Source organism: Netta rufina (assembly GCF_964035555.1).
Source record: "Netta rufina genome assembly, chromosome: Z".
In the NCBI taxonomy this organism is placed as follows: domain Eukaryota; kingdom Metazoa; phylum Chordata; class Aves; order Anseriformes; family Anatidae; genus Netta; species Netta rufina.
Window position 1 is genome coordinate 6,525,179 of NC_140126.1, and position 17,394 is coordinate 6,542,572.

The following is a 17,394-nucleotide window of genomic DNA, read 5'->3' on the forward strand; positions in this document are numbered from 1 at the left end:
TATGGTGCACCTAGTCAGGAAGGTGTCCATCAGATGGAGAAGTGTGTAGTAAGAATATTTGTGTAAAATTGTGACTATCTCTGACATTTGTCCTGCTGTTGGGTTTCCACCACCCCACAATGATTCTGTACCTCCATTGCGATGTCTGGCTTGTATTTTATCTTTCCTAGCCTTTAAGAGTCTGTTTCATTCTCCAGTCCTTTGTAACTGACAACCATAGAGCCTCTGAAAAGCTAGTTTGTTTGTTTATTTATTTATTTTTTTTTTAGTTTTAATACAGCATCACAGGCAGGACTTCAACCTAAACGTTTTCTTGTCTATTTAGAGCAACACCATAATGTTAAGGGTTCCCCAAGGAAAATTGTCTGGATGAATTGAATGCTTGCATCAATTTTCATTGCTTTTTTTCTCCCCCCATCTGTCTAGTTTGCATCCAGTTATTTCAGTGCAGTCTGTCTGCTTTCTAATAGCTGTTACCAGCGCTCCTTGAATTGAGGTGCAGTACGTGTCTCGCTGATATGCCAGTCTCTTTCTTTTCCCCTTGCAATTAAATCATTCTTTGCTTGCACAGCGGGAGCAGGTGCACGTCAGTGTCTGTGTAAAGCAGTGCTCGCACATGGCAGTCGAAGCTCTAGGCCTCCTTCCTCCCTGATCTTTTAACATTTTAATTCCTCCTCTGCCATCCTTTCCATCCAGGGTTGCAGCGGTGTGGGAGGATTGTGGCTCAGCCCCATTTCGTGTCTGCCTCTGGATGTCTGGGCTTTCTGCACTGCCCTGTTTGCTGACAGCAGCTGCTTTAAACCAAAGGGGATTTAATGTTTCCAGTTTGCTTAGAAATGCTGCTTCCCCAGAGCTCAGACATTCCCCTGGGATAAGTGGGAGTAAGTCAGGAAGTCTTTCATCTGGATCTTTGACTACTTGTCTTCAGCTTTTTACTTTGGGACAGTACAGAAACAACTGTATCTCTAAACTTAGCACTGCCAGTGCTCTGGAGGATGGTTTCCTTTCTTATGTTTTCTTTTATACACGGCAGTATTTCACGTGGCTAGATTTCAGTCTGCCCTCCTCCTACTGAGCCACCAGCAGTGATTTTTCGGTCTTTGTTGTGACGCTGAGTACCTAAGTTTTAATGCTTTGGGTTTCTTGACAACTTCACTGCTACTCTGCGTCGTTTCCTGGGCACTTGGCAGGTAGTAGCTCAAGTGAGACAGAATGAGCTGGTGAGGGTACAAAACTTACCCCCAGGGAAGCAAACCTATTGTATTTTGGGAGCTGCACCTTTGCTGTGGCTTTCACACACCTGTAGGAAGTGCTTGCCTATTGCTTGCTGCAGAGGCTGTGTCCATCTCCATGTCCAGGGGATATTCACCCACTCTGGCTGCTTTTTTTGGCAAATAATCTGGGATTTCTGTGCTGAGGGTATGTCCACTTTCCTGCGAACAGCACTGGAGCTTGTTGTGGCCAGGGAGAGAGACCAGCTGAAGCTTAATGTACATCCTCTGCCCTCTCTTTCTGCCTTTCCCCTTCCCTCAAGTACATGCACTTGTTTCTGTGTCCCCTCCTCTTTTGCAAAGGGGAAGGAGAGGGGAAGGACCTGAGGTGAGCTGATGTATGCCCCCTTCAGGGCAGCGTTTACTCATTAAATGTCTGTTTTTTGGTGGTATCCAAAGGCACCAAGGAAGTGGGTAGATTGCTGTCCCTGTTGCTCAGTGGTTAAACATATTGTTGGGGAGATCAAAAAGGAATCTGTCTTCAGTCAGCCCCAATCATTGTATCTTTTCCTTGCACCATTAGGTTTAGCATAAGAAATGGTTTAGGATCCAAAACTGGAAGAGAATGAACCTCCTTATTTTGGACCTAAGGCTTGCGGGCCATAGCAGTCTAGCAAAAATTTACATCCCTTTAAACTTTTGTATAAAACCTCTCTGTCTCATACTGTAACTGGTACAGCATTCCCTTTATACAAGCACCTACCTGAGCTGCAAATGCTCGCAAAGCAGAGTTTATCAAATACCAAGGGTGTTCTTCAGCATCAGGCATCACTGCAGCTCTGTGCATGTAACCACGTAAGGGCCTTTTATTTTTCTTTTTACAGTTACTATCTAGAGTGTTTACCTTGGAAGTTAGACCCTGCAAGCATTTAGTAAGTGCCGGGTGCTTTGTTTGTTGAAAGGAAATTTACTACATCGGTTCTTAAGCCTTTCCTTTGCTCTCAGGTGTATCTTGCTTCCTAGCTTGTTAAATATGTTTTCTTCTGAGCGTTTGTTTTCCACTGGGAAAACTACCTGGAGCCCGGAGATGTCTCATCTCAGTGCTTACACTTAGCAATACCAGTGAGGATGTGAGCTTGCAAAGAGAACTGTAAACAAAATCTCCCCTAGGTAGACAGAGCCCTTCTCCATCCAGTGAGATAAGAGCCAGTGCTGTTTTATGTTCTAACCGTTGTTTTCAATAAATACTGTCCTGGAATTGAATTAACAGAGGAGAGCTCTGAAAAGTGACATTTGAATGCAGACTGTTGTTTGTTTGGCGTAATAGGTTAATTTGATTTACAGATGTCATACCAGGGCTACTATTTGGGCTTGGTTGTTTTTGAGTTGTGGTTCAGAGTCTGCTCAGCACTCCTGAAGAGAGATCCTTGGCTTATAAGGAAATCTCAATTTCTTCTGAGTGTCTGTAACCTTGTAAGTGAAGGGGGTATGAAATGACATCTTGCTAAGACCCAAAATAACTTCCTGGTTTGCAGAGGACCAGTTTAGAAATTGTCTTGCATTAGTCATATCATACTGCTTTCCAAACTGCAATCCTATGATTTCCTTTTAATTGCATCATTTCAGAGAGGTGAAATGGGGTACAGAAGAGGCTCTGTCACCAGAACTGTTAAACTGTGAAAATAAGTACAGATTCCAGCTTCCAGGCTTCTACTGGGAGATGTTCTCCAATTAACATGGTATCCTGTGACACTGTCACTTGAATGAAACCTTAGCAGGACAAAATCACTAACAGCCTCTTTTTTTTTTTTTTTTTTTTCCTCTTTACAGTAAAAAAAGCTAAACTCCAAGGACCACCAGGTAAGCAATTCTCTGCTGCTTGTTCTAATCAGTCTTGTTTGTAGTCATGGTGACTCTTGGAGGCTCACTGCTCCCTCCAGGTTTCCTCTACTCCTCTCTGCTCCTTTGTGTTGTCCTTATGAGGGACAAAAGCCACCCCAAGAGTCCAGGCAGCCTGAGGATGTGACCTGGTGTCATGGTACTGAGAAACATCTACCTGTTCACCTCATCCACACAGGTGATGGCCGAGGAAAGATTTCCTTCACTGTCACCACTTCCCATCCCACCCTGCCCTTTCTTCTCATCCTTCTCCCCTTTCCTGTTCAAAACAAGATCTGAAGATGTCCACCAGGCAGAACTGCCGTGTGCCTGACTGGATCAGTGCCTCCTCGATCCCGGTTGGGACTGCTGGATGGAGCACAGAAGCGGTTCATTCACTTAGGTGGCAGTCTGCAATGGCTGTGATTGGGATTGAGATCCCATCTGCCAGGTTTTGTATCCACATAATGAAATAAAAACAGCTGGTGGCACCCAGGGTTTACAGTCTAAGCATCTATTTCACTGTGCTAGACAAGGAATCCCGTAGCTAATGAATGTGCATATTGAATGAAATTTGATTTATTTATTTTACAAAAAGAATAAGCAGTCTGCTTTTTTTTTTTGTTTTCTCCTCCTTGGAGATCAGTTTCAGAAAGTCTCTACAAATGCTTGTTTGAAATATTGTTACTGAAACTTTTTAAGAATGAAGTATGGCCTCTGGAACAACACCTAGTAAGGTGTTTAGATCCAAAACAACTGCACAGCTTTATTCATGATGTATTTTTTCAGCTCTATTCTCTTTGTATGGTGGCCCTCAGGTTATATAGCTGAAAGCTTCCCAGGTCTCTTGTTTGTGCATTTTCTTTTGCCGTCGTCTTGTCCATATTCCACTCGAGGTCAAGAGCTGTGCATGCACCAACCTTGATTTTTTTTTTCAGGATAAGAAAACTGAATGCACAGACTAGAAGGGGGCAGTATGTACTTGATCCTTTTTCTGTGTAAGAACCCTTCTCAGGACTGCATTTGTCCTGTAGTCTAGATGTAGCTCAACTGAAGTGTGTGACTTCACCAGCAAGCCCAGGGTTCCAGGACAGTGCAAATCAATGTAGCTATACATGAGGGAATCCAGCTTTACACTGCAGAAAACATTTCAATATCATTACATACATGGCAGTGCCACAGGTTTTCCATCAAACTGTGCTCATTTTATTTTATTTGTTTTGTGAATAGAGGAACTGCATGTGGGAGTGACAAGAATAATTACAGCCTCCATAAAATCCTAATCTATGGAGAGAATGTAAAGGCTAGAACATGTTAATTCAGAGAAAAGAAAAATACATGGAAACAGGGAAAACATATACCAAGTACAAGACAAATGAAAGTGGATAGGAAGGGATTTTTTTTTTCCATAGAAAAAAAAACTCATGATGGTAAAAGGTGGAAAATGAAAAGAGAAAACATTTCCACGAAAATAATTATCCCATGAGGCTTATTGACAAAAATAGACTTGTAGCCGTGATTTTAGAAACGCTTAGGAACAGGCAAAGAAAAATCATAAGACAGAAACTGCATTAAAATAAATGAGAGAGATGTAAAGTGGGAGATGTCACTCCTACTTGAGTTTCTGGATCATGAAGTTCCCCTTTCCTACATGTCCGCTTAGGATACTTGAAGCTAGATGCTGGGACACGCTAAAGTAGCTCACAGCAATGTCGATTTTGGCAGTATTAAAATGGACTGTGGTCTGATGTAAACTGAGAATAGGTACAGCAGAACATCAAAGTATTAAAATTTGTACACTGCTTTTTAGCTACTTAGTAGATGTCTTGTTCTGGGTTTGAAACTGGTAGGTCTGAGTTAGTAACTCATCTTAAAAGGGAGTTTGTTTGTTCTTAGATGCTGATTCAGACTTTATGTGTGTTTGCGCTTGACTGCTTTTGGTTCTATTAGCAAAGAGGTATTAGCAACTAGGAAAAAATGCTGTTCTGTATTTTTCCTTCAGATTTAATAGGAAAAGTGAAACATCTGAACAAACCCTGTCTTGTCAAAATGTGAGCATAACACAATTTGTCTAGATCAGCTGGTTTAACCAATACAGATCAGTTTTAGCACACTCAGCATAATTCACTTTTTTTCTGTCTGCCCCCGAGTCATCTGTAAGTGTTGTTTTTTTTTTTTTGTGGACTCATAGATATAAAATCAGATAGGAACAAGGAAAGTAGTTAGGTCAGAAGGGAAGAGATAGTATGATCAGCCCAACAGCTTCTGGCTTTTATCTCTTGCAAGTTTTATTTTTAGCTGTGCACAGTCCATGTGATGGGCCCTGTTCCTTTGGAGTGTGTCTTCCTTTCGTCTGCATTTCAGGAAGCAGTCACTCAAAGTGGCAATGTTCTTCAGGATTTTGTACTCTCTCCTTTGTCCATGACTTACTCCAAGTGCTTAGCTATCTATTTTTATTAATTTGTTAAAAAAAAAAAAAAAAAGTGGCTGAAACTTTGATGGAAGATGAAAGGCATCGTGAACTCTTAGGTCTTTAACCCACTGATGTCTTCCCATCTGGGCTTTTGATTTTGGTCTCTATGGGATGCAGTGTACAGACTGAAAACCTTAAAATGTTGTGCTTATGATATGAAATTGTATACTGAAGAAGAAAACTTTTTGTCGCTTATTCCCCAGATAAATTCAATACGTATGTGACCCTGAAGGTGCAAAATGTGAAGAGCACGACGGTAGCAGTGCGAGGGGACCAACCATGCTGGGAACAGGACTTCATGTTGTAAGTATGGTGCTGTGGAGAGGTGAGGTGCTTGTGGGATGGCAGCACTGCCATCTACATGAAGCTGCTGAGAGATAAGTCATTGGGCAAGCCTGTAGTAATGAGCCAGCCCCGAGGTCAAGCAGGGAGTAGAATTTAGCAGGTCAGGCTCAGGATTTTGTCTAGTGATGGTTGAGTAGTCCTGCACTTGCCAGTCAGGTCCTTAGTGACAAGGCTGAGGTGGAGCTGGGAAGGCAGAGGATTGATGGGGTCCGTGGGCAGGCATGGAGGCGAGCACATCTGCAACACAACTTAGATGAGGACTGATGGACTATTGCTGGGCTTAACTGGAGATCCTGGGCCATGGGACAAAGGTGTGGAGGGAGGCCCCTGATGAGGCTGGTCAGGGTAATTAAGACCTGTTAGTGCACTCAGGGCTTCAGTGCTGTGATCCTGGTTATCTGTGTGCGGGGGCTATTCTTGATCAGACTTCAGACCTTTAAAGGCTTGCGTGTGGATGTTTTCTGCCATTGGCCTGGTGCCCATGGATGTGTTTTCCAGCTCCCCTGCTGCAGCTGGAGGGCCATCAGTCCCTGCCATGAGCAGCAGAACCAGTTCCAGCTCTCTCAGGGCTTCTGGTGCAGTTGGCACCTCTGATTTGCTCTGGTTCTCATAGTCATGACACACAGCCAGAGATTTCCCATTATCTTTTAGAATGGTGGCTTTTTTTTTTTTTTTTGACTCAAGTGAATGAATGGCTCATTGACAGTGCATCTGGTTTTGCTTCTGTAGCTTTGTAAGATCAAGTGAACCGAGTTTACTAAATCCTTGACTCCCAAGTTCTTTTATCTGAACTTGACCTGGATGCTGCTGTTAGGTGGGGGAATTATGGTGTTTGTGTTGTGAAATGCAAAGCTGGTGCTGCTGTTTTTGAGTGGAACTAAGGTGTTCATATAGTGCCTATAGCGAGAGATGCACATGGGGCCTAGTGAGCACATTACCCAATCCAGCAGCAGTTGGTTCACCTCTGCCAGAAGTGGGAAACTTGCCTCTGAGCAAGGTTTTTCACCTGGGTCAGTACAGTGTTAACATCAGAGCAGTGCTCTCGGCTCTCTTGTTTTATGTCTGTTGTTTGTTTTTGGAACAGCACCTGAGGTGTGTGCTTCAGGAAGGAGACTTCAGAGCCTGTCCTTCAGTGTCTGGTCAAAAATGCTCCTGAATTCCATCTTCTCAGCTTTGCAGCTCCTTTTTGCACAGAGGCTGTGGCTGCCACTAACATAACACATCTAGGACTGGGGAAAGGTTGGGGCAGGGAATTGTACCTGTCTGCCAAGTCATATGCCAGTACTGGAGCTACTAACTCATTCTTCTGTGATTTGTTCTTGACCCATGGGCAGAAACTATCTTTAAACATGGCCAGGCACCGAGGAGGCTACTCACCAGTGATTTAAGCATGGCACTTGTTTGTGTTGGGTGACTGCTCTAGGCTGCTCCTCCTCCTTCCCCTGACAGCTCTTGAAACTGCTCTCTGATTGCAGCTAGGAGTTCAGCTAGCATGCTGTAAGGTCACTGCTGCTCCGTAATTAGTTGCTAGGGGATAGGAGAGCAGAATATTAGCTGAACCACCTCAACATTATCTCCTCTGCTTTAGCCAGGCAACAGTGCAGTTGGGATGCTTCTTTATAACAAAACCGTGGTTTTTTTCCAAACATGGGAGTTTTTCTCTGAAAGAAGGGTGCTTTTACCGTCTCTGTTTACCATTTTTATAAGGTGCAGTAGAATACAGTGTAACCTGGGAAAGACTTTCTATCCCTGTATGTAGTTTTTGCTTCCTCTTTATGAGAAATGCTCTTTGTGAGTAGTAGCAGTGCAGAGTTTGGGGCTCTGAAAGTGTTTGAGATTTGCTTTTTACCAGATCAGCAAAGCACTTCAGTGTCATCTTTGGGGACATCTTCTAATTTTGAAGCAGCTTTAAACAGGCTGAATATTTGCAACAAGCACCTCTGAAGTGCAACTGCAAACTGTAATGTTAGAACATGATGATTTAATGAGTGTTAAAGTTGTTAGAAATGTCTTTCATTTAAATTCTGTGTGTGCATGTGAGAAGGGAGGGACACCAAGTTAAAATCTCTTTTGTTCTTTGAAGCTATTCTGCGTCTAACCAGAAGGTGGAGAAATGGAGACAGTTAAAAGCAGACAAAACCATTTCACTGAAAGTCCTTTTATTTTTTTTAAAATTTGGTGACCTGTCCTGTGGAATTCTGTACAGGAACCTGTCAGCTGTCTTCAGGTCTTATGATGTCAGTGTATATTGAATCAAAGAATGTAGCTTTACAGTATATCTTTCCTTCTATTCCATTTGTGGCCTCATACATGTACTTGTCCAGCCAACAGAAAATCAGACATTTTTGTTGTTTCAAGTTTGTCTGTTCAATCAGATAAAAGTCAGGCTCCCAGGAGGCAAGCAGTGGGAAGGCAGAGCAGTGACCGCACAAGCAGACAGTTCTTAGCTCGGCTGTATTGAGTAGCAACATCCAAACCATAGAGTCACAGAATCATTTAGGTTGGAAAAACCCTTCAAGATCATCAAGTCCAACCATCAGGCTGATCTGTTGAGTCCCACCACTAAACCATGTCCCTTAATGCCATGTCCACATAGCCTTATAGACAAAACATTCTCTTATAAAGTTGTAAGGAATATCTGGGACAAAGCTCAAATACATGCTGGGATTTGCAGTGGTTCTTTTTTGGCCAAGATGACAGTCTATAGAAATTAGTGATTAGCTAATTCCTTTCTTAAACTTAGCATGGTTGTATTTGACTGGCCAGAAGGACAGCAGTACTCTGTGCTCAAAATACCTGCTTTTGGGGATTAGCAGTTGCACGAGAGGAAGTCCTGAGCTCAAAGAAGTAGGAGCTACAGCCTTTGCTCGTAGATGGGCCAATGTTGTACCAATGGACAGATCAGGATGCTTCTGTTCTTCGTTGCTTTTACCAACATTCAGGCTGTGCACCTGTTTATGCTGTTCTTATGCTGAATTTGTGATGTATCCTTTGCTCACTGAGAGGGAAGACAATTATTATGTCCAAGAATTTAGCACTCAGGGGTCATGTGCCTGTATTGCCACATGCTGCCGGAGATTTGCGTGGCTTGCAGTGCCATGCAGAGGAACAAGCCGGCACTGGAACAGAAACAGGGCAATGTGGTCCTGTGCAATGGGTAGTGCTGCTACTGCAGCACAGCTGTGTTTGGGACTGTTACTCCTGGCATGTGGCAGCTCTGGGATATATATTAGCATGTTTGGACCTGACAGAATGTGCTTTTGTTGCTGAGGGTAAGGATAAACTTGCTTTGTTAGAAATGGGGTAGCTGATGGCAAAGAATTGCTCACCTCTATATTTCATCCCAAGATACATTTCCTCCGCCTGCGCACATAGCTGTTGAGACAAGTTTCCAACTGGCAGTCCATGCATGGGGTAGTTAACAGTTTTTGTTTTGTAGTCTTTGTGTAGTTAGTGTTAAATTATGAGAAAATGATCATTAGGAATTCCCTGTGAGCATGAGCTGTCTTGACCACGTACCTCCAGAAGCTGTCTGCAGCTTGACATAGCTGCGTGGAAAGATTCACTGGGATAATCATGTTGGTAATGCAGAACGTAAAGCAGAATGGTTTTGTGTTCTTTTTCCTCACCTGTGCTTCCTCTTCTTTTCTTGCAGTGAGATCAGTCGGCTGGACCTGGGCCTAATTGTTGAAGTATGGAACAAAGGACTTATCTGGGACACCCTGGTTGGGACCGTGTGGATTGCTTTGAAAGCCATTCGTCAATCTGATGAGGTTAAGCTGACACAGAAACTTTATTTTGACAACTCCGATGTTGATAGTGTTACAAATCTAGTCTGGTGCAGCTCAGGACTGTGCTGCTCAGCAGAACTTCGACTTGCCAAGTCAAGAAGGTTGTGTGAGGGAAGAGGGCTGTGTCAGCATCACTTCGTGTATGGGGCTTGGTGGTTTTTTTTTTTTTTTTTTTTTTGTTTTTGGACAAGGTTGCCAACAGTGAGACCAAAACTGAATTTATGTAGTTGTCTCTGGTCTTATATGGTAACTCAGAAAATAGGGCTTAATCTGTTAAGGAATGTGTACATTTGACTTGTTTGAGATTTTGAGGACCCTTTAGTCTGATGCTCAAATTTCTGTAAATCCCTGCTGAAGAGGGTGTTATAATTATTGTGGTAACAGACAAGGTAACTCTCAAGGCAGGCACAGAGCATGTCTTCATATTAAAAAAAAATAAAAATCTGGGTACAGTGTTAAGATGTTGTCTAGTGGTGCTGATGTGTACTGAAAAAACAGTAGGAAATCAGATGCTTCTCATTTTTATAAAGGCATTTAGGACTTGGAAGCCAAAACTGCCAGCACATGCTGGATGGATGTCATTAGGTGTAAAAAGCAGGTACTAGGTCTTGATAATACTGTGCAGAGGCTCTTCCTGGAGTTTATCTTAACAAATGTGTGACAGATTGTTCCAAAAGGATGTGTCAGACTTGAAACTTCATCTGTGGCTTGCGATTCACAGGAAGGTCCTGGGGAGTGGTCTACGCTGGAGGCAGAAGTTGTAATGAAACATGATGAAATCTGTGGAACCAAAAACCCGACTCCTCACAGAATTTTGCTGGACACGAGATTTGAATTACCTTTTGGTGAGTGCATTTCAGTAACTTACTTAGGGCACTGACAGCGGAGATAAAATGTTTAGGAGCAACCTGAGTCATAAAATCAAGTTGTGCTTATTTGCAGTTCTGTCAAAATAGTTCAGTACAGATCAAATTGCTGCTGTTCATTTCTTGTTTGGCTACTTTCTAACTTACAAGATAAGAATCAATAGGGAAGATCTGAAGGTCTCAGAGTGCTGGAATGTTTAGACTAGCAGCAGTTTAAGAAACCACTAGTAATATTTCAGGATTGTGCAGTCAGACATTTTGTTCCTGAGTAGGGAACATTTGCTTCTTTGAATCTAGACACATTTGGCTCTGGAAGAGGTCAAGTTTGTTGTTAGAACTATTTACATGTAGAATGAGCTTTATATGGTAGCTGCACTTAAACCCAGCTAAAAGCATGCAGTTCAGTTAGTGGAACATTAATGTTTAGAGCCCCTGAACATTATCATTAAGAGGGTATGTAAATAACTTGGTGTCATAAGAATAACTGCCTTTTGGGAAGTTATTTGTGGCTGCAAAGTACAGAATGTGGAAATACAGCTAATTGGAGCAAACCCATCTTAAGTAAAGGTGTTTTTTTTTTTTTTTTTAATTTTATGTTTTCTGAATGAGGAGGTGGGAGAACCAAAAGGAGGGCCTTAGCCTAGACTGCATCCAAGGCAAGGAAAGGCTATTTCCAGCTCTTACCAGACCGTTAGAACAGAGATGATGTTCTGGGGGCTTATGTGTTTTGTTTTGTTTTTTTCCCTTTCCCTTCCTGTTTTAGGCCCTTTTTAAAAATGCCTGTCTGTGATGGCCTCATCTTTTTTTTTTTTTTTTTCTTTTTTTTTTTTTTTTTAACTAAGCCCTTGGCAGAGTTGAACAATTTGATTTGCTCTAAGGACTGGTGGAACATTTGTACACCCCCTGGCATTTGGCCAACAACTGCCAGGATCAGCCATCTGCTGTGGAAAGAAGTTAGGTCATCTACTAGTCTCATAAACCTCCCTTCCTGGTGCAAGGGAGGATGTGGGCTTTGGTCCCGTGGCACTAAAATCGATATAAATTGCATCTTGTACTCCGAGAGCTGTGCTGAGTTTACTGTTTCAACTGCACCACTGGCTGGATGGTGCAATTAGGGTGAGTGTAGTGTTCTGTGGAGGTAGCAGGCACTGCTCTTTACAGCCCGGTGTCTAAAGGGGAAAAGGTGTCTGACCTCTTAAGCTGTCTGATGCTGGTGTGGAGCCATCCCTATTCCTCATAAAAACTCTCCTGGTGATTCAGTGCTGTCTCACCGTCAGTGGGAAGTTCATTGACTAGCGGGATTGGACCTTCTTTTGGAACAATCTTTTAATGCATTAACTTGGAGAACGACAAATGCAGGCTTGTACAGATAAGTTTTTGTTACTGGGCTGAACAAGCATAAAATTACATATAAGGAAAAATTCTTTAGGGAAGAGCTCTGGTATGTTGTCAGAATGTTCTCTTTGACAGCACACTTTTTGTTACTAACTTTTCAAGATGCAGTAAATCTTGATATCCTCCAACAGGAAAGTTTATTTTCTACCGAGGTCAGCTCTAAAATGGTACTTGAGGATGTTGCCATGGATCCCCATGGCTTAGTGCATTCTGGTGATCCCTACTGGATCTTGAGGAATGGAGTTGTGCTGTGGTTTTCTTTGGTGGTTTGTTTGGATTTTGTTGTTTTTTTGTTTAAATTTTTTGTTTTTAAAGAGGCAAAATTAACTTTTTTTTCTAAAAATATCAGAATTATGGAGCTTTTTCCCCCCATTTACTTCAGCAGGAGGTAAGGTCTATTCTGAGTGTGGCCAGGTGACACTGAACGAGGCACCGTCTGTCACTCTGCCACTTTTAGCTGCAGTGCTGGGTAGATCCTGGGTGGTTTTTCTACGCAGAGCTTACGGATATAGCTCAAAATGGTGCATTCAGCACAATTTCACAGTGTCCCCGGCTAACCCTGATTCATTGCTTATGCTGACGCCCACTGCTCTGTCCTACGCATTAAACTCCTGTGGATATTTGCATAACCCTACGCAGGTTGAAGAACTTCTGTCTCCATGAGATTTTCATTTGTAAAGTTTTGAGAGACGTAGGCATTGTCACTATTACTCTTTACATGGTATAACAGTTGCTGCTGTCCCACCATGTCTGCATCTGGGATTTTTTTTTGAGATGCTGTATATCAGAGACTAAGTTTTTTTTGTTTGTTTGCTTGTTGTTTTTTTTTTTTTTTCCATTCAGTTGGGGATTTAATGACATATAAAATCCATTCTCTGAAAACAGTAGGCAATGGTGATCTCTTACAAGTGCTGGAAAGAATGAACCTGAAAGGTGGGCATGTGTATGATCATGTGTAAAATTTCCATGGATTTCACTCATGCTCTCTGAATTCTTTTTCGCTTCTGTATTCTTATTTAAAAAGGGAAAGGGCAGAATGCAAAAGAAAGGAGCTGGAAAGATTCTACCGTCTCCTGACTGCACATTCCCTTTCTCAGGAGGTGACGTGGTAGTGTCAGGAACTTTCTCAGAGCTGAGTGTTACTGTAGTTCAGTGACCTTCCTACTAGGAAGCTTCTCTCATCGTAAACATGGTCAACTGTGGGCCACAGGCTATGACTTTAATGCAAAATAATGGCAAGCTGATCTCCAACTGCAGAGGTACATAGCTGCTGTAGCTAGTCCTCATAGTGGATTGCTTGGGGTTAATTGTGATGCTCAAATTTAGGTCTCTTGGCTTCTCCAGCTGTATTTGCAAAAGAATTGGCTCATCAGGGAGGTAATGCCAGGCCTGCTTCCTCCTCAACCCTTATTTTATTCACCAGCCCACTTTGCTTTATCTAACTCTAATCTCTGTATCTATTATATACCTAAGAATAGGGGAGCACAGCTGAAAAATAACAGGAGTATGAGTTTAAATTTAAACTTTCACAATTTTCCTGTGTTATGACAATTGGAACAATGGCCTTAACTTGTGCTATGAGAGTTTTAGGTTGGATATTAGGAAAAAATTCTTCACTGAAAGGGTTGTGAGGCATTGGAACAGGATGCCCAGGGCAGCAGAGTCACCATCCCTGGAGGTGGTTTTAAAAAAAAAAAACAAAAAAAAAACACAAACGTGTAGATGGGGGGACATGGTTTAATAGTGGACTTGGCAGTGCTAGGTTAAAGGCTGGATTAGATGATATTAGAGGTTTTTTCCAACCTAAATGATTCTATGATACTGTGAAAATTATTTTTTGTTTATGTGAGGAGAGGAGCAACTGACCATTTTGATATGGGGTGAAATATTAACTCTTTGGGGCAAAGATTTAGCCTCCTGATAGGAAGAGAATGCAGGAAGGGTAGCTAAAGGGCAAGGCTGGCAGCTGCTACCTTCTCATTGAAGTTCATTCTGATGGTACTTGTTAAATTATCTCTGTTTTAAAAGAACATGAAGTTCTGATGTTTTCTTATCTTCAGATGGTGTCCAAAAGTGGACTTACTTTATTCTGCAATTCATGTTTTGGGATGTGTTATATTTTGTGATTTTTTTTCAAGTATAGGAAAAACAGCCTTTTGTACCTATGTGGTACAGAACCTGGATTTAACAAATGATGAATATTACATGTAATAGTGTTTTCTCTCTGCTAATCCACTCAACACAGGACTCTTGTTTTTGCTGTTTTGTTTTCATTTCTAAAAGGTATTTTAAAATTTATGTTCTACAGAACCACAAAATCTAATTCTGAAAAGTAGGATTTCATGAAGAAAATTTAAGAATGTTAAGCAAGACGTAACAAGAATTTTGTGACTTTTCTCTTTCTGATACAAGACAAGTGATCATACGTAATGCATCTATTATTTGTTCCTTTGCTTGCTATGCCAAATGCTGAAATAACAGGAACTTGACACAGCTACATTGAAAGGTTTTTATTATGGAGCGTGAAAAGTTGTCAGCTAGTGAAGTGTTTTGTAATGTCCAGGAAAGGATGGGAGCATCAGTTAGCTGTTTGAAGGCTTCTGCTGCTCTTCCCTGGAATAATGCCTCTGCCTTTCTTAGAACTCCGTTTTCAGTCTGTCCTTCAGGATGAGGGCAGAAGCTGGCTGAACAGCTGGAGGTACTGAGTGTGTGGGATATTCCTCTTGGGAAGACAGCATCTGCCCGTATCATCTCATCCAGCAGTGCTTCCCTTCTCACGGTGACTGTGTGTCTGCTGCCGTTGCCTGTGGGGTAGAGAAAGAAGAACTATGAGGTGGTTTAGGCTCTTTTTTCCTGCCCTGTGAGGCTTGGAGACGTGCAGGGAGGTAGCTCAGCTCACAGCCTCTGCGTTGCTCCTGGTAGGTTTGCTGAGAAGCCTCCCCGTAGCTGGGGGGCTAGCAGGGAGAACTCTTCATGCCCTGCATGTTAATACTGTGTTGTTCTTATCAGCTGGAAACTGCTGTTTTAAGCCCACACAGAGAACTAAATGGATCGTTGATCTGCCATGAAAGTTCTTAAGTCAGCAGCTCTGTCACTGTAGACGTAATGTTTTAATAAGTGTGTTTGCAGTGACACTTGGGAACATTGTGTATCACGTTTTGTTTCCCGGGTGAAGTCCTCCTGGCTCTTATAGATGCAGGAGAACCTGAGCAACGTGTGTGCACACGTGCAGCTTGTGCTGCTTTCCAGGTCTGGTAAAATGCAGCAGTAACAAAGCAGTGTTCTTGCCTTTGGCTGTGCTTTTGTACTTTTTCCATCACTTCTGGCTACTCTGTTTCATTTAGGTTAGATGATGCACAGAAATACGGTACCCCAGGCTACTCAATCTACATATTTAAAGTGTTTCAATGCATTTAGTTGGAGCTTGAAAAGTTTGCAAGGGATTGTAAGAGGGGGGGAAAAAAAAAAAAAAAGAAAAAATACAAAACCCCAGAAAGGTAAACTCCTTGGTGTAAAACATAATTGCATACAGTGATGTTAGTACAAACAAGCCAGTCTTTCTATTTCCTGGATTAGATTGCTCTTTCTCTTTCCACCTGGTATGTTTTCTTGTGGTACTCTGGAGGTGGGTGACAGCTAAAAGTAGAAAGGAGTGCAAGAGTGTGCTGATGGTGCTAGTGGTAGTACCTGATGCAGACAACCAAGAGATTTAATTTTTTTTTTCCCCACTTTTTCATGTGAACATGTTTTTAGGTGTTTACCAGCCTTGGGGTTGGGAAGCAATCATCTCCTAAAAAAGTCTGGTGAGAGTTGTTGTAGTCTCTGTTGCTCCTGGTGATATAAAATGACCTTTATTTTGGTCATTCAGAAATTAAACTTTGTTAATGCCCAGTTTTTGTAACGGAACAACAGTATAACTTGTTAGAACTTCCACATAACCCATTGCAGGTTCCAGATGCAGCTCTTGCCTTACGTTTGGTAGTGTTATTATGGTGTTAGCTTGTGGTGTATGGGGGAAAGAGCAGACCTGTAGCCCTGTCTGCAGTGAGCATCTGTGTGTGATGGGCTGCAGTGCTGGACTGTCAGCTAAATGTCCCCTGCCAGCCCTATGCTTTGAAATGTTTGATCTTGAAGAAACAGGACTACTGAAAGTCACCTTCTGTAAGAATGCACCAAAGTGTGAGCATTTGAAATATCAACTCACTAATGGTTCACATTAACCCCTACAGTACAAAGCATTTTTGTGCTCTTTTAAAAATAACAAACTGTCTTCTTGATGGGAGGAAACAGTGTTAGCTAAGACAGGTTGGAGCAGCTTTCTCAACTGATCAAATCTGATTCTTCTGAGGAATGAGATAGACATATCAAGGTAAGGAGGCAGCTTTTCTTTTTCTTTTCTTTCTTTTTTTTTTTTTATAGATACTTTGCTGGTGTGGAGAAGACAGTCTCCTCAGATGTAGTGAGTGTGTGCTGCCACAGACTTTTTGAGATGCTGCTTATCAAGTGTGAAATTGTGCTGTTTAGAGGCAATTTTGCCCTGTTCCCCTGTTTAGAAGCTCAGTGGCTTTGTGTGAGTTGCACAGGATAGAGTACTTAAAATGCATTTGGCTCCTGAACTATAGCAGTTTGGGTCTGTGCCAGGCTGTTTCTAGTAAGATAATTGGAGTGAAAATGCTTTTAGTATTCACATCACTCCCAGCATGGGAGCATGCTGATCTGCATCTAGCCATCAGGTGGAGAAGATATTCTTTGTTGCTTTATTGTCTTGAGAACTGTACAGAAACAGAAATGCTCAGGTCTACAAAGGCATTTTAGTGAGAGCCTGTGAAGACTCCCATTCCTCCGGAAAGGCGAGGAACTGGGGCTGGGAAGAGAGGAATCCAGGTGAAGGCTTGTATGAAATGGGTCTGGGGGGAGATGCATTTATTTTACTTATAGCACAGGTGGCAGATCCCTGAGTGCTCATTTCCTTTTCATCTCCACTCTGAGCCTTAATACTTGAGCGATGCTGTAGGACTTACTGATGCTTATGGACCCCATAGGTCCAGGGGTTGATGTGGCCTCATTTCCTTGCTTGACCTCAGATATGCTTTGTCAGCACCATGGTGAATGACTGGTGGATGGATTCTCACTTCAACCTGGCCATGATCTCCGGACCTGCCCAGCTCACATTGCTCGGGAGCTGTAGGACAGGGCCCTGGCTGGCAAGTCCCTGTCCTGCTGGCCTGTGGGATCCCACTCACCTCCCTTCCCTTAGGGAACATCCAGCCCTTGGTGGTCCCTGATACCAGCAGCCCAGACACAGGGAATTTGGCGTGCAGCAGATGATGGCAGTAGGAGCAAGGACAATAAAGCTTGCAGCCTTTATGTTGGTGTCACAGTAAGAGGCCTCAGGACGCTAGGGTACAGGTCTTCCCATCCCCTCTTTGTTCTTG

The 17,394-nt window shown here is 42.5% G+C and overlaps 1 protein-coding gene across 1 annotated transcript in view; it reads left to right on the top strand.

Moving 5' to 3' along the window:
* The window catches only part of LOC311221114 (protein unc-13 homolog B-like), a gene marked incomplete at its 5' end in the record, with an annotated part of 215,635 nt that overhangs the window by 21,529 nt on the left and 176,712 nt on the right, over positions 1–17,394 (top strand). Inside the window, 4 exons of the mRNA XM_084304904.1 lie at positions 3,042–3,071; positions 5,766–5,865; positions 9,563–9,680; positions 10,420–10,543. Coding sequence (XP_084161030.1) covers positions 3,042–3,071; positions 5,766–5,865; positions 9,563–9,680; positions 10,420–10,543 — 372 coding nt within the window. The remainder of the gene's footprint in view (positions 1–3,041; positions 3,072–5,765; positions 5,866–9,562; positions 9,681–10,419; positions 10,544–17,394) is intronic.